The sequence below is a fragment of the Pistacia vera genome, unplaced genomic scaffold (assembly GCF_008641045.1).
Source record: "Pistacia vera cultivar Batoury unplaced genomic scaffold, PisVer_v2 Contig40, whole genome shotgun sequence".
NCBI classification, from domain to species: domain Eukaryota; kingdom Viridiplantae; phylum Streptophyta; class Magnoliopsida; order Sapindales; family Anacardiaceae; genus Pistacia; species Pistacia vera.
In genome coordinates, this window is record NW_022196224.1 from 520,969 (window position 1) to 539,239 (window position 18,271).

Here is an 18,271-nt window from a genome sequence, read left to right on the forward strand (position 1 = left end):
CGACAGAAAAGGAGTCGAGCTTAAGACTTTAAACAAGCGCTTTTTGGGAGGCAACCCAAATTTTCGATTCCGCTTGTGTTTTATTTTATTTTATTTAGTGCGTTTTTAGTTAGTAATTTTTATTTTTAATTTTATTATTGTGTTTTTTGGTTGTGTTATCATGTTGCAATTTTAGTTTGTTAATTCAGGATTTCAGACTGTTTTTCAGGTGCTTGACAAAACGCACTCAAGGATCAAACAGAAGACCCATCACGCTCGCCGCGACGGTACATTTAATCGCTGCAGCGAGTGTGACTTACGCGCATGACAGAACACATCTGAAATTAATCACGCTCGCCGCGGTAACGAGTCTCATCACTGCAGCGAGCGTGAATCCAGTGACGCCGCAACGATAACAGCGATCGCCGCAGCGACTCATATGATCGCTGCAGCAATCACACCAGGCAACGCAATATTGCGTTTAAATCAGCCTTTTCTTCTTCTAGTTAAAACATTTTCCATTACCTGATCTTCTCTTCCACAGTTGCCTTTCACCAAATTTTTTTTATTTCCTCACAATTTCTTCAACCCATTTTAAATTTTCTACTCCATTGCTTACTAACACATTCAAATCCCCATCACATTATGCAGATTTAGAAGGCAAGAGGGATTTTCGCGAAAACAAATCAAGGTTAGGGTTTCAAAAGCAAAATTGGGGGTTTTCAAAAATTCATCTAATCTGTTTCAATTCAAGGCGTATTTGGACAGAACAAGATTCAAGTAAGTGTTTCTCAACCATTTTGCATTGAAATATTGAGTGTGGAAGGGTGGAATCCATTGATCTGAGTTTTGTGGAAGTGTGGATGATTTTGTGTTGGTTGTGAATATTGATAGAGATTTGTTGATTTTCGTGGGAATGTTTATTTCTGTGATTGTGTTTGATTGAAGAAGGGTAATTGATTTTTGTGGGAGTGAGGTGATTTTCGTTGAGATTGAGGGTGATTTCACTGAGTGTTTGGATTGAGTTCGAAATAATGATAATGGCACCCAAAAGAAAGCTCGGAATTGATAGGAGAGAAAAAGGTAAAAGGCAGGCCTCTAGTGATACCTGGTTTGTTAGCTAGGCTGCTTAGGAAAGGTATGAAAATTTTGCAAAGCAACCGGGGCGATTTATTGAAGAACGAGGGCTGGTGTTTACAGAAGCTTTTGAGGGAATAACTTATGTGATTCAAGCTCTGGGTTGGGAGAAATTTTGCAAAGAGCCCCCGGCGCCAACTGTTGCCTCTGTGGTAAAGGAGTTTTATGCCAACGCTCCTGATAACGTTGACGGGAGAACCATAGTAAGAGGTAAAGAGATCGTGTTTAATGCAGCTGCGATTAATAAATTTTATGGGCTGCCGTAAGTTGATTTAGATGACGATGCCTATGCCACATTCAAGCAACAAGTGGATTTTGATGCAGTAATAAACTCTTTGACTGAAGGGAGAGCTACATGGTTTATTGCGGCTGGGAACACATCCGTTTTGAAAGTAAGTTCTTGGACTCAATTTCGCGCATGTGGTTATATTTTTTATGCTCTCGATTGATGCCATCCAAGCACATGAGTATTGTTAGAAAAGCTAGGGCAATCTTAATGTATGCTATCCGCCAGAAGATGAGGATGAATGTGGGTGAAATTATCTTTCAAGAGATTACCCATTCGGCAAAGCGTACCAAGATGGGCTTTTATTTTCCCCACCTAATTACTGCATTATGTACGCAAGCGGAAGTGCCATTGAATGCTGAAGAAGTTTTTATTCCCCAAGGAGTGTGTCTTACCGTGCAGTTTCTGCAAAATTTAACCAGTGGGGGTAGAGTAGAGGCACACAGGACCAAAGCATCTTTATCATCGAAGCTTTCCCAAAAAGATCAATTGTTGAAGCTGAATGAAGACATCGAAAAGTTGAAACAGCAACAGAATCGTCAAGAGGCCTGGATGACATGGATGAATGGGCAAATGAGGGTGCAACATGAGATGCAAAGATTGCAACTTGCTCATGCTGGGATAACAGCACCGGGGTGTGAATGGACTGATTTTGTGCACCCGGTGGGTGAGGAGCACGGTGATGTTCCTGATGAGGATTCTGAGGAGAGTATGGAGGAGTAGATTTTAGTTAATGTTGTCAATGCAGTTGTTTTAGTCGCTTTTATTTTTCTGTTTTGATGTACTTTTATTTTGTCTATTGTGCGTTCTTTGAGTCTTTGTGAACTGTTCCTCTATTTTGTTTTATTGTTCTTTGTTCATGCTCTTTTTGTCCATTCTTCTATTGTGCATAACTCTGATGGCCGACAAGGTCTGTTTAGTGGTTTTTCTGTTTTGATAGAACGACTGATGTATATGACTGGAAGGCTTTATTTTGTTGAGGAATGCGGTAACGTTCTCTTTCTTTTACTCTTACGCTTCACATTGGGGACAATGTTGATTTTATTGGTTGGGGGTAGGAATTTAAGAAACTTAAATTGAGCAGAATTTGTTTTTGTATGGATTTAGAGAGCATTTTTATTTATTCTTTTATTTTAGGTTGTGAGTTTTATTTTTGTCTCTTGGATGAAGTCATATGTCTATGATAGGAATGTGATTGCAATAACATAGAACTAATGGAGGACATTAATTTTTACCTTTGCTTACGGATGTGTGTGAATATTAATGACATGAAGTTGAGACCCTAGTGAACGGTGGATTGAAAGTGGTTCAATCACCTACTTAGAGACGTGTTATGTATGAAGTTTACATGAACTTTATTGTGATTTCAACAAACTCTAGAACTCATTTGATAATCACTCAAGGCGAAATCCTAGAATTCACATCACTTAGGAAATGATTTAGGCTGTTTTTGGACCGATTGAGCCTTTCAAACCAACCCTTGTTTTTTATCATTATCACTAGTTAACCCTTTGAGCCTTTGTAAACACAATTTAGCCTTATTTTTCGTTCTTTGAACTTAATGTTTACCCTATCTTGATTATGAGCCTAAAACACAATCCTACCCGCTTTATCATTAAGAGACTTTATTGTTCTTCAAGCTTATTATGAGTTTTGGAAAGAAAGTGTGGTTGTCACAACCCACGTGTGCGAAGAAATTGGTTGAGGGTTGTGGAGTGTTTGTAAAATCAGTGGGGATGTGCATGTGTGCATGTTTCAGCCTTCTTAATTTTATTCAGTTAAAAAAAAAAAAAAAAAAAATTTTGGCATTTTGCCTAGTTTAAGGGTATTTCGGTTGGAAACCAGAACCCGCCTTAAAAACTGCCTAGCAGTACTTAGCGACCTCCGGTATAACAACGTCACATACACCTTAGACGCATCTCCCCCACCGCATTTTTGGTATCAAAAAAAAAAAAAAAAAAAAAGATACAAGTTTGAGGATTGTAAATTAGTGGACATATTGGTTGGTGGTTTGTTAGAGTCATGAAAGTGACTCTATTTTGGTGATAAAAATACCCCATGTGTGATTAAATTGAAGTATATTGAGACAATTAAAGAATTTATGAATTTATTCACGAAAATCGCTTCCTAATATTTTTCTTATGAATTTAACGTGTTTGGAATGATTNTGTGATTAAATTGAAGTATATTGAGACAATTAAAGAATTTATGAATTTATTCACGAAAATCGCTTCCTAATATTTTTCTTATGAATTTAACGTGTTTGGAATGATTTTGGAAAGTATATGAGTTGATATTAGGTTGTGGTTTATGGATTAAGGGTGATTTTGTCTCATTTATGCTGTTTAGGGGGTAAAATGTTATGTTTTAAGGGGTTGATTTTGTCACTTTTCAATTGTGTAGGGACTAAACTGAAATTTTACAAATTGTTCTATAAAAGAAAAATGCAGATCGCGTGAACAGGGAGGCTACCATCCATAACGTTTTCCGGTGACCCTTCGTCTTCCACCTCCGACGACTCTTCGGCTTCCTCGTGCACCAGTCACCATCATCCCATCGTCCCGGACCACCACCGCGAATCACGGAAGTAGCCGCGACGTTTCATCTTCCACCACCGCGACTCTTCGTCTTCCCGGCCAGTTTTGGCCATTTTTCGGTGATGTTCCAGCTCCCCAAGGGTCGATCTCCCTTCCTTACAGCCGGATCTACACTTCCCTAGCTTCAGTCGCCGCGAAAATCGTCGGAATCTGCGATTTAGCCGTCGCGACTCTTCATCTTCCAAGCCAGATCCTGCTCATTTCCAGCGACTTCTCACCTCCCCAGGACCTGATCTGAACTCCCCATCACCAGAGCTTTCCATCGGTATCTTCGGATCCCATTTTCGCCACCGTTTTTCGGAGACCCATCGAAAAATTAACGTTTTCCAGCGAACCGCGGCTGTTCGTATTCCGGGCTGTCCGTTGGTCGTTTTCGCCCCTTCTTCACATCATATCGCTGTCGGTTACCTCCTCTTCGCCATGATCAGCTCCGTTTCCACTGTTTCAGCCTCCGTCATCACCACCATGAGCGGCTAAGCTCCCGGTTGCCTGTTACGGCATAGGCGAGATCGGGATTGACTCCACGACTCTCCTCATCAGCTCTCGACTAGTTGGATGAGCCCGATTATAGGACATTTGGTAGTATTGTGCTTCGGATTATATTTGTTTTCGTTTCATGATTGATTCAGCTAATATTTTAACACAAATCAAGAGTATGCTAAACCAACCTGTGCAGCATCAGAAATCAATAGCAACACGAGATCACTGCCAGATACAGTTTCCCATATATCACCCAAAGTTCCATTCTCTTCAGTAAAGCCAGCAGCACGAGCTTCAGCAAAAGAACGAGAGCCCTTCCTAAGCCCAATCTATGATGTATAAAACAAACAAAGGAAAGGAAATACAGACTCAGACAAAAGAATTAACTCAAAGAGCACAAGGAGATAATCAGCTAAAAAACTAATGAAAAATCGATCAAAATAAGATGCAATTAGAGATTACCTTGACAACAATATCAGATTTTGCTTCTGCAAGGGAATCCCTCAAATTCTGAGCTTGAGCAGGTCCCTGAACAGAAAAAAAGAGAGCAAGGTAGCTTTAACATGCAGAATAAGATAGCCACGAGAACTCAAGCGAAATACAATATAAATGATTCGGCTGTATAATTTTATAACACATGCAAAAAAAATTAACAGATCCATTAGCCATCCTATGAATCAATATTTTCAATAAGTATAGGTTAGATAATAGTACTGGAAAAAATTCCACAGTCACCATAACAATTAAATGTAACGCCCCAAAGATGCGTATCTTCAAAGTAAAATGCTGATTAAGAAAATGTTCAAAATACCTGAGAACCCCAACCGATAACGCCAATCTGCTTAATCCCCTTGAATGCATCAGGCAGCAACTTGAATAAATCCCTTCCTCCTCTCACAATGTACTACAAAATTAACAAATTCCATATATTAATATTTAGTTATCAAATCTCACAACACAATCACAAACAAACAAAAACTAATAAAAACAAACTGAAGTGTAATTATACCTCGTCGTGGCCAGCGAGAGAGATCTTCTCCTTCTTGAAGACAGAGGTCTCGAAATCGAGAGAGGTAGGAGTCTTAATCGTCGGCATCGACACCATGCGCACACCGAGAGCTGACCCCACACCGACACCATTTCCACCGGTGGTAGCTTTCATAGCTCTCAATGACTTTGAGGTCGACGAGAGAAACCCTAGGTTGAGAGTTGTGAAGGCTGGCTTTAGGGTTTCAGAAGAAGATGTTGCAGGTGTTGAGAGAGAGGGAGTGAAGGATGTCGCTGCAGCCGCCGCCATTCGTGACTAGTTAAGAGATAAGAGACAGCTGGAAAGGACATGACGGTAATCATTTGAGAGATTTTATAGGAGAGTGATTGTTTACAATTTGCTATTGTGCGCCTGAGGTTCAAGTCACCGCGGCCTCTTGATACTGCTTAGAGCCAGTGACTGATAACCAGTGACCAGCCGGATTGGATTGTGGTGGGTCGGATCAAGCGGTGTATGATTGTATTAAAACAAGGGTTTTGTACGCTGTAAAACTCCTAACAAAAATTTAACCAACTCCTGTACTGGGTACCCTAGCCTAGTAATTGTTCTCAGTATCACATATTAAAAAAAATTAACCAAACACTGGATGCATTACAGAAAATAGTAATAGAGTAAGGTTAGCCAGAAGCTCTCTGTACAAAATTTTCTATATTATATATTGACTTTATAGACAGTGAAATAAGTGAATCATGTATCAATTAAAATAATATTATATTTATTTATATGAAAAATTTGTATAAATGTCTCCTGTATCAAATGAAGTCATTATTACTAAAACATTGGTTGATAAGAACCACATACATCAACATCATTAAATATGTTTATATAATGAGAAATATTAGCCTTACAAAAATGTATGTAAAAGTAAATCCTACTCTTAATCTTCATTATTGTCTTTCTCTCTTTTTTTTTTCTTCTTTCAAATGTAGGATTTATCTTTGTATATTCCTTTTTATATGTATCTTTGTAAAACTAATATTCCCTTTATATAATTTAAGAGTAATATATTGTTCTTTATTGGATAATATCATACAAGTACAATTATAAAAAAGTTATTAAGTCATAACTGTGTAGTTTTATTTTATTGAATAAAATATTATCTCATATTTTTGAGAAATCATCAGTTCTACAAATTTAATAAAAACCATTTGATAAATTACAAAACTAGCCTCAGACGAGGACGATTAATTTAGGATTGGGCATCGGCACCAATGCTAGTACTACTACTACGTCACACACACCACACGTACAGGGAAAATATCTCTTAATTGAAGTACATTTTTTATTGCTAATAAAATAATATCTTCACGTGTGGTGTTGAGGGTAAAAAAACAGTGCCCACCAAATTTGAGTGGACTAGACGAGACCTTCAGTTTGTCTTTACTCGTTAATTAAGGGTGTTATTGTAAAGCCCCACTTAAGGTACGTAGTGAAAATTTGATGAACAGCTTGAATGTTTATTGATTTATCCTCATTTGAGTCTGTATGTTGTTAATATTGTTTGGTTGACCCTTGGTTGAAAGGGTGTATTGGTTTGGTTGAGTGGTTGCCCTAAAAATTTGTAAGACTTGGCGAAATCTTGATGTTATAGTCTTCACCGGGGCGAAGAAGAAGCTTCGCCGCGGCGATGAAGTGCTACAACCCTCGTGTAGCTGCTGTGAGTTTTCGCCGGGGCGAAGAAATAGCTTTGCTGCAGCGAAGACTCGGCTGAAATTTTCCCTTGAGATTTAGAGAATTCTTCCTTTTGAGACTCAATGACCATTCTACCTCTAATTAGCAGGAAAAGTAGGGAGTGAAATGCAAGGAAATTGCATGGAGAATGGTTTGAATGGGGATGTTTTTGCAAAGAATGAAAGGTCATAGGTGGAATTTCAAAGAAGGAGCAAGGGTATATTGGGAAAGAGTGGAGAAAATGTGAGTTATTAAGGGTTTAGCTTTAGAAACCCTTCCATTCATTCTTCTCCACTGCCTCTTTCATCCTTCAATTCTCTCAAATTTTCATTCAATTTTCCAAGGATCTTTGAAGAGCTTTTGACTAGAAATTGATACAAGTTGATCCTAAGCACTTAAAGGTGAGAATCCTTACTCTAGATGTGAATTTTATTGTTGAAAGAGTAGGATCCTTATTGAGTTTGTATTGAAGGTTTAAGAGAAAGTATCAAGCNGCCGCCGCCATTCGTGCCTAGTTAAGAGATAAGAGACAGCTGGAAAGGAAATGAAGGAAATCATTTGAGAGATTTTATAGGAGTCAGGAGAGTGATTGTTTACAATTTGCTATTGTGCGCCTGGGGTTCAAGTCACCCCGGCCTCTTGATACTGCTTAGAGCCAGTGACTGACAACCAGTGATCAGCCGGATTGGATTGTGGTGGGTCGGATTAAGCGGTGTATGATTGTATTAAAACAAGGGTTTTGTACGCTATAAAACCCCTAACAAAAATTTAACCAACTCCTGTCCTGGGTGCCCTAGCCTAGTAATTGTTATTAGTATCACATATGAAAAAAAATTAACCAAACGCTGGATGCATTACAGAAAATAGTAATAGAGTAAGGTTACCCAGAAGCTCTTTGTACAAAATTTTCTATATTATAAATTGACTTTATAGACAGTGAAATAAGTGAATCATGTATCAATTAAAATAATATTATATTTATTTATATGAAAAATTTGTATAAATGTCTCCTGTATCAAATGAAGTCATTATTACTACAAAATTGGTTGATGCGGACCACATACATCAACAGCATTAAATATGTTTATATAATTTAAGTAATATTGGTTCTTTATTGGATAATATAATACAAGTACAATTATAAAAAAGTTATTAAACTACTGTATAGTTTTATTTTATTGAAAGGATAATACTACATTTACATCATCATTTATACCATTTTCATTACACTATGACTATTTTAGTAAAAATAATTTTATTATAATATTAAAAATTCAAAATAATTAAAAATTTATGTGGATGTAGCATATGCCACATCATGATGTAATAAAAATGATGTAAAGAGTAATGTAAATATAACATTACTCTTATTAAATAAAATATTATATCATCTTTATGAGAAATCATCAGTTCTACAAATTTAATAAAAACCATTTGGTAAATTACAAAACTAGCCTCAGACGAGAACGATTAATTTAGGATTGGGCATCGGCACCAATGCTAGTACTACTACTACGTCACACACACCACGTGTACAGGGAGAATATCTCTGAATTGAAGTATATTTTTTATTGTTAATAAAATAATATCTTCACGTGTGGTGTTGAGGGTAGAAAAACAGTGCCCACCAAATTTGAGTGGACTAGACGAGACCTTCAATTTGTCTTTACTCGTTAATTGAGGGTGTTATTTTCTTGTTCTTGTAGTCGTTGACGGCCAATTTGCGCATCTTATAGATCTATTGAACACTTTATAAGTTCAAAAGACTAGATAAGTCGTAATGTTATTATAATAGGTGATCCAAAAATTTGAACCCAAAAATTCAAAGAAAAATGTTATCATTAATCATTTTAAACACAAACTAACTATGTAACTAGAAAAAACAAAAAACCCTAAGCTAATTGATTTAAACTATGAATAGTAAATGGATTTATTTTTAATGGCGGATTATGTACAATTTTAAATGCACCACCAAGCTATTCTTAAATCTAGAATTGTTGTTATATTTATTTTATATTGCTTTGGATTTAAAAACATTTGTGTAATCTTTAATAAGAAGTTTTTATGGTGATTATTATTTATTTTACTAGAGTTGTTGTTGAAATGGAAGCTTGAAAACGATGTCACTTTGGGTTTAAGTTGGATGGTGTCATTTTGAAGCATGGTTGAGTGAATCATGGTCATCAATGATTCCCTAATCCAACGGCTACAATATGTCTCTTGGTCAACGGTATATAAACTCACATATTCAACAGATTCAATCAAGCAAGCCATCTTCTTCATCGAGCAAAAGTTCTTAGCTACGGTTTAGGAAATTTCTTGATCTAAACTTGTTGTAACTGGGTAGATTGAGTGATTAGGCTATAATCATTCTGTAAGAGGGTTAGATCTCTTTGATTGGAGTTTCCAGGGTGAGATTCTCTAGGGGTCAATTACGGGTTGATCTTGATTCAAAAGTATTTTCTGTAGGATGTTCTTTTGTGGGTTTGTAACTGTGATTCTTGAGTAATATTAATGTAGTGAGCTCCTCTATTTCTGTAGCTCAACATGGATGTAGCTTATCCAGACATTGGATAAGTGAACCACTGTAAATCGCCATGTTCTTTTCTTGTTCTTGTGTGATTGATTGTGTGTCTTAGGTTTGGAGTTTGTGGATTAATTCATAACATTGGTACCAGAGCTCTCGGTGTCTAGATTAGAATCTTGTGTTTCTAAAATTTGATCAGATTTAGAGATATAGGGTTTTTTGTCGATTTTAGGGGTTTCTCAATCTTGATAGTCCTAGGTCATCGTAGAAGGTTGGAGATCTGGAATTTGAGAGAAATTTGTCAATCTTGACAACATTTCGGGAAAAATCTAAGGTTTCTAGGATTGTGAAAATCTCAGATAAAATCTTAGGGTTTGAAGTCGGGTAATCCCTAAAATCAAACACCACACCATGACAACTACAACCACCACTCGGTTGGAGATCACCCAATTTGATAGGAAGATCGATTTCGGAAGTTGGAAGAAGAAGATGAAAGCTCTTCTATCTCATAACAAAGTAGCTATCACATTGGAGAAGGACGCCAAGAACTGGTTAGAGGAGAAATTAAAGAAGAATGAGGAGATCAATGAGGAAGCTTACAACTTGATCGTGATCAACTTGTCAGACAGTGTACTATGAAAGGTAGATGGACTCGAAACTCCTCTTTAACTGTGGGGTAATCTTGAATCTCTGTATGCATTACAATCTTCACCGATCTTGCTTTCTTGAAAGGTGCATTATTCTCTTATAAAATGGACAATTCTAATCTATTAAGGATAATTTAGATGAATTCTTAAAGATGACTCTGATCTTTAAGAGTTAGGAGAAACTAGTCTTGCCATGATCTTATTAAATTCACTGACTGATAACTATCAAGTAGTCAAGAATGCACTACAGTACTCTAGTACTGTACCTAGTTTAGATATGATCATAGCCGAACTTAAGGCTAAGGAGTTAGAGCTTAAGGTCCATAAAAGAAATGGCAATAACCTATTTGTAAAAGGTAGAGTCAAGTCCAATCAACTTGGTAAAGGAAATTAGTTTAATCATGGAGCTAAGAATAAGAAAAAATGGAAAGGAAATAATAAGTCAAAAGTAGAAACAAGAAAGTGTTTCTACTGTAATAAAACTAGCCACTTGAAGAAAAATTGCTTTGAATGGATTAAGAAACAAAAACTATGAAACACAGAAAGCAATTTAGCCTCAACTAAAAGCTTGATAGATGAACATGAAATCCTTACAATGTTAGATCTGACACTGCAAAGGAGTGGGTGTTAGACTCTGGTTGCACTTTTCACATGAGCCCTCATAGGAGTTGGTTTCAAGAGTTTAAAACCTCTGAGCATGAGACTGTTTTCATAGGAAATAACTATGCCTGTAGGGTTAAGGGAATAAGTAGTATAACTTTAAGGCTAAGTGGGGGTAAGCTGATTAAATTGACTAAAGTAAGGTATATTCCAGAACTTAAAAAGAACCACATATCCTAAAAGACCATAGATGAAGCAGGATGCTGCTATAGGGCTGATAATGGATGACTAAACGTATATACAAATGAGAACCTAGTCTTAAAAAGAGAGAAGAAAAATGGTCTTTACATACTTTGTGGATGTTTCTATTCTGAATGCAATAATTTTGCTCTTATTTCTTCTAATCTGTCTGTGACTAAGAAATGACACCTAAGGTTGGGTGGGTCATATGAGCCAAAGAGGGATGAATGTTCGAAACAATCAAGGGCAGATTGGTAAAGACACAGTCTCAACTCTAGAGTTTTGGTAAGAACTGTGTATTAGGCAAACTAAAAGTTGGAATGTATGGAGAATGATGCATGTATATTAGAATTTTGCAATAATTTTCAATCAAATTGAAAACAAGTAAGGTATGGCTTGTTATCTTAAGTCCTTAGCAACCTTGGAGACTTTTAATTTCAAGAGAAATTAAATAAAAGAGTATCCACACTAAGGTAAAAGAAGAATTAGGCCAAGAGAGACATTTAGGGTTCTTAGAATTTTTTGATCTCTCTCTTAAAATTGATATATCATTTTCTTTATATATGTAGTCTTGTAAACAATTCAATAATTGTTTTGGACTTCCTTAAACAATTCCATAATTTTTTTGGAGTTGTAAATAATTCAATAATTATTATGAAGTTATTAAACTTCTTTATATAATAACATTGGATTAACATTTAATCATAATTAACAATTTAACTTTTGAATTGTTTACATAACAATTTAACTCTTAAATTGTTTATATGTTTACAATTACAACCCATTGTTAAATTCAATTTAATACAAAGAAAATGATTGATTATGAATTGGAATTCCATTTAATTCCAATTAGTAATTTAACTCTTAAATTATTCATAACAACTAATATAACCCTCTATTGAATCTAATTCAATGATAATAATATTAATAACTTTATTACCCTTGGTAGGTGCTAGCCAACCTTAGATAATCAACTCTCTTTGACTATTTCTCCATTCTCCTTAGTTTTTATGTGTGACCTCTTAGGTTCACTATGGCATAGCCATAGGCCCAATATCATAGTCTGTTCCGATATGTTTCGTCATAACTTTTTATGACCGAAACTCCCACCGATTATGGTAGACATCTAGCAATGCTCGATAACCCCTAAGTCACAATGAAGATATACTCCAACGAACCCTTTTATAATCATACGCGTTGTGTAATCAAATCCTTCCGTTGTCTAATCCCAATTAAGAATGGATTCATGGTATGTCAAAATCCTTGCCTTAATTTTATATCAAATTGACAATCAATACATACGAAACGTGTCACCATGAAACAAGCTTTCAGGTAACATTTTATATACCCCAGCCGGAGATTTCCCTTTTCCAACGTATCTTGACATTTGTATACGAACTTGATATCAATCTATACCAAGTCAATGGATCCCATCTTGACTATCACTTGTCTTCATACATAAACAACATATGGCCAAATCGGTTTATTAACACATGACATGATTAGCCTCGTGTTTATACACCATATGAACCATATGCATTTATGAAGAATCCAACCATGATATCTTAGGTCTAAGGATTAATAGTACACTAGTATGATCTTATGATGCATCATTGACTACATTTTAAATGTCCATGTGATTCATCTTAAATGGTCATATTCAATAAACAATTCACTAACTGCTTATCCATGTTAATGCCCTAGTGATATAACTTTTATAATCACCCACACTAATATCATCACATGATATTCAACGGAGGCATTCAGCATGCCTACTATGTAATATTATTGCCCAATTAATATTACCTATGTAGGGAATACTTTATAGGGAATACTTTGATGATTTTGATCTTCTAAAGATTTGTATCATCTGGACATTTCACATGTAATACATTTATATAAATGAAGCAATAAACCACATGTGAAATAAGAACACTTTCTTTTATTAATAAGATAAAAATGTATATACAAAACATATACATTAACATATATATAAAAAACATAATACCTTGGGACCGACAACACGATTGGTTCCTAGGGCATACACTAATACAAACAACATTGGATTAGCTTCTCTAAGGGAACCCATGTAGCCACAAAATGTCTTGAATACCTTCACTCTAACCTATGGTGGCCTAAAAGGGTAAAACCACATGGAGGAAACAATTATTTCCTCTCTATAGTAGATGATTATAGTAGGAAAGTGTGGATTTATCTACTAAAATCAAAAGATCAAGTTTTAGCTAGGTTTAAAGATTGGAAGTTGCTAGTAGAAAATCAGGTTTACAATAAAGTTAAGGCACTAAGAACTAATAATGGGTTGGAGTTCTATAACCTGGAGTTTGATAGATTTTGTAGTGATCAAGGGATTTTGAGGCATAAAATTATCAGGAAAAACCCTTAGCAACATGGGGTAGCTGAGAAGATGAATATGACCCTTTTAGAGAAAGTAAGGTGTCTCTTATTTACCTCTAACCTTCTTGGGAGAGTCCCTAACCACAGTAGCTTATCTAGTGAATAGAAGCTCTTCCACTGCCATAGACTTAAAGTGTCCAAAAGAGAGATGGTCTGAGAGGAGACCAGAATTAGGTCACCTAAGGATTTTCAAGTGTGCTGCTTATGCACACACAGAGGGAGGAAAGCTGGAACCTAGATCCACTAAGTGTGTTTTTCTAGGATATCAAGAGGGGACAAAAAGGTATAGGTTATGGGATAGAGAGGCTCCAGGTGTTAGGATTATAGTGAGCAGGGATGTTGTGTTTAACGAATGGGGTCCCTTGCAAAGAAACTAACAGTGATGTAGGTACATCCAAGAGCATTGAATCAGCTTCTATTCAACCTGGTGTTACTCAAATTGAGGTGAAGCCTTCAGTACAGTAACCTGATCCATCTCAACCTGAAGTAGATCAGCCACTAGAAGATGTAGCAAGACCAAGTGATCTTAACCAATAAAGAGAAGATGAAACTGAAGAGTTTTTAAAACCTTCACATGATGACTTGATGCATTACTAGCTTGCTAGAGACAGGACCAGGAGAGAGGTAAGACCCCTATCAAGATACTCTTATGTAGAACTGATTTACTGCTTTACTTGCAGGTACTAAGATGCATAGAACTGAACCTGAAACATACCAAGAAGCCATGGAGTCTAAAGATAGAGACAAATGAAAGGTAGCAATGGAAGAGGAAATGCACTCCTTAGAGGTAAACAACACTTGGTCCTTGGTTCCAAAACCAAGAGACCAGAAGCTGATTTAATGTAAATAACTGTTTAAAATAAAGGATGATATTTCTATTGATGACCCCTCTAGGTATAAAGCTGGGCTAGTTGCTAAGGGGTATACCCAAATGGAGGGCATTGACTTCAATGACGTCTTTTCCCCGGTGGTAAAATATAAGACTATTAGAATGATGTTATCTATTGTTGCCCACCAGAACCTAGAACTTGAGCAGTTAGATGTTACCATTGCCTTCTTACATGGAAACCTTGATGAACATGTTTATATGTGTCAGCCAGTTGGCTTTGTAGATCCCAGTGTTCCTAATCATGCATGTCTCTTGAATAAATCTTTATATGGCAATACAGACAACCCGTGAATCATAACCTAGGTTAGTGATAGAAAATCTTCTCCCTTCTTTCTAGGATTAGTCAAACCCAAACACATTCCCTTACCCAAACACATTCCCTTTCATCCTTCCTCCACCTGACAACTCCCATCCACCACATTTCTCGTTCTTTACATTCATCATCCTCCAGCTCTAACCCCCCCTCCTCCACCCCCTTTCCCTATCCATCCTCCACCTCCATTCGTATCCATCCACCACCTTCTCCTCTTCCCCCGTCTTTTGTTTTTTTTTTTTCCTATTTTTTCTGTTTTTTTCGTTTTGGTTCAGTTCAGTTGTGTGTTTTTCTTCAAGTTCCAACTCTCTTCTTTGTCCTGTTTCGAGTTTCCTTTGCTGCTTTTTATGTGACCCGTTTAGGTTTCGTTCAAGCCTACTTTTCTCTGGTTGTTATGGTGTTGCTAGAGCTATTGTGTATTGCTAAGTTTGATTTGCATGGTTGTGGAGCAGCTTTGTGTTTGTTCTTTTGAGGTCTGGTTTTTTTTTTTTTTAATGTTTTTATACGACTCTGCTTGGAAGATCTAAAGTGGGAGTGTGTTGCTTTTGGCTGGTTTTTGCTGGTCACCGAAGGTTGAGGTTTGTGGCTAGAGTTATTTTGGTTTGTTGGCCAGTTTTGATCTCAATTGTTTGAAAAGTTGGAGTGGTTCTTTGTTGATTTCTCCCTCCTCTTTTTTGGCTAAGATTTCTCTCTCTCTCTTTGGATTTCCTTACTTTCCTATTAGATGCTCAAATTTGTTATCCTTTGGAGCCTTTGGACTGGTTAATAGCAAGCTCCATAAGTGATTTTCTTTTCCACCTCACCTCTTCCTATTGGTTATTGTGATTGCCTTATCCTTTTTCTAACAAATTTTCACATCACCTTATCCTTTCATTTGTCATGCCACCTCACTGTCTCGTCATCCCCCATCTTGCCACGTGTGCCACATCACCCTAGGTGCCACATCATTAGGTGAGTAAAAAAAAAAAAAAAAGAGTACAAAATTTTTTCAATTTTTTTTGCTACTTCTCTTCCTTGCTTGCAATGTGGGTTGTTGAATGTGGGAAAAACTCTTGTTTGAGTGAGCAGCATCCAAACATTGTGGAAAAGAAGATTGAAAGTGTAAGAAATGGTCCTTTGGTGAGCCAATTAATGTCTAATGAAGTCTTGAAAGGGGCTACCATTTCTAATAGAGAGTATGTCCAAGTTTAGTTGGTGAAAACCTTTAATGGAGGGAATTCCGAATTTGAAGAAGGTGAAATTATTTGGGTGGATAGAGGAGTTGTTTATGCTGAATCCAAGAGTGCTTTGGAGGGTAACCGAGTTTTTTCTAGGGCTGGTGAAAATGGGAAGGACACAATTTGTCATGGTGTGGATAAGAGCCATGAGGTTGAAGGAGCACCTATTGCTATAGAAAAATAAGGTCGGAATGATGTGTTATTGGCTAATGGTGATTTCAACCCAAAGCTAGGGAGCTGCTCTGATGGAAAAGGGAAAATTTATGAAAATGTGGTAGGAAAGGTTGATGAGATCTCTAAGGATTACCCCTCTCTCCTAAGCAAAGTAGTGGACGGAGTGAATAGAATTGAGAAGCCAAATGGTTGTGGTGATGAGAAACCGGTGAAAGGGGAGGAAAAAAAGCTTGGACAAGTGTTCTTGTCTTAAAGAGGTCTGATATTTCCCTTGAATATGTCAAACCAAATATGAGCAAGGAGGATGCTAAGATTAGACTTTCAATCCCTATTGAAATTGTAGCTTTAGGTATAGACAAATGGAGTAATTGTTTAGTCGGGTTTTTCCTTGGGAAGAAATTGTAGTTTTACTAAGTAAAGAGCTATATTGAGAGAAATTGGAGTTATGGGGGTCACTTCACATGGGCATGGGGGCTATTTGCTCAAGTTCCTAGATGAGGTTACTAAAATGGATGTGTTAGAAGGTGGTCCATGGTTCATAGGAGGGCAACCTTTCTTTTTGAAGTTATGGAAACCTAATTTGTCGTTGGGCATGGATGGAATTACTAGGGTACCCATATGGGTGAAATTCTATGGTATCCTTCTTGAGTTATGGACCCCCAAGGGTTTAAGCCATATAGCAAGTGTAATAGGCACCCCTCTTTATATGGATAATATTACCGAATCGGGCGAAAGGCTTGAATTTGCTAAAGTGTGCATTGAGATGGATTCTTCTGCAGAGTTTAAGGAGGTATTTGAGCTAGAGATGTTGAGTGGTAAGATTGCATTAGTTAAGGTGGATTATGCGTGGAAGCCATTTACTTATGCTTGGTGCAAAACATTTGGGCATGTCCAAAGAAATTGTCATTTGGCTCCTAAGGAAACCGATCCGTTGTTACCCAAAAAGCTAACTTCTCCTCATGTGCAAGAATGGAGACAAGCTGCTAGTAAGAAGAATATGAGTGTCCCTCGAGAAGTAAGGAAAGGGTAGAGGGAAAGAAGGAAAGTGAGGCCCCTAAACCTTGTGAGAGTGTGAACCAATTTGTGGTGCTATCCGAAGAGGGTGAGGAAACGAGAGATGTTGCTGATGGGGAGGAGAGAAAGAGAGGGAATGGTATTGAGGAGGGGCTGGAAAGAGAAACAAAGAGTCTAGAGCGGTTTTGGGGGAGGAACTTGCAAATTCCAATGAGGATAGAAATGAGAGAACTCCAACAACCAAGTTTGTTTTCTTAAATAAGTTTGAGGAGGGTGATATGGGAAACAGCTCTCTAATTTGTCAACTTTTTGGGAACTTGGTGCGCGTGAATGAAAAGGAAAGATTGGAGAAAGAAAATGGAAGTCTTTCTAAGAATCAAAGGAAGAAACTAGCGAAGAAGGTGAGAACTCCACCTAAGCTACCTCTTAGCCATGGTTAAAGTTGCCGCATGGAATGTTAGGGGGCTTAATTCCCCCATTAAACAATAAGAGGTAAGGAATTTTATTAGAAGCGATAATTTAAGTTTATGTGCTGTTTTGGAGACTAGGGTTAGGGAGAATAATATGGATGTTGTTAGGAAAATGGTGTTCCGCAATTGGGATATGGTTGAGAACTATTGTTTTTGAGAAAGGGGGAGAATTTGGGTGGGTTGGGATGGAGATATTTTGCATGTGCAGGTTATTTAAGCTTCGGCTCAAGCAATTCTTTGTAAGGTTAGAATATTGAAAGATAATTCCATGCTTTTTTGTTCTATCATCTATGGGATGAATAGTGTGGAGGAAAGGAAGGAGCTTATTCACCATGCCAATGTAATACCCACATTCAGAAATATGGTAGAGATTATTTTATAGTCATAGTGAATATATGTAACTAGTTTTATAGAGGAATTCCATAAAAGTTTCAATAGGGGCAACATGGTCATTTCACACAGAATCATGTGTTCAAGTGAAAAGTAAGTATGATAAATATAATGTATTAAGTGTGTAGCCATGAGAATAGAGTAGTAGAAAGGTTATGGACAATACACATGATGTGA

The 18,271-nt window shown here is 36.9% G+C and overlaps 1 protein-coding gene across 1 annotated transcript; it reads right to left on the minus strand.

Moving 5' to 3' along the window:
• Window positions 1-4,646: 4,646 nt before the first annotated feature.
• On the minus strand, window positions 4,647-5,856 carry LOC116141543 (ketol-acid reductoisomerase, chloroplastic-like). Its single transcript, XM_031427043.1, has 4 exons — window positions 5,489-5,856; window positions 5,291-5,383; window positions 4,942-5,007; window positions 4,647-4,808 (listed from the first exon to the last, which is right to left on the minus strand). The coding sequence occupies exons 1-4, from the start codon at window positions 5,774-5,776 to the stop codon at window positions 4,647-4,649; spliced, it is 609 nt and encodes a 202-aa protein (XP_031282903.1). The 5' UTR covers window positions 5,777-5,856.
• Window positions 5,857-18,271: the final 12,415 nt, after the last annotated feature.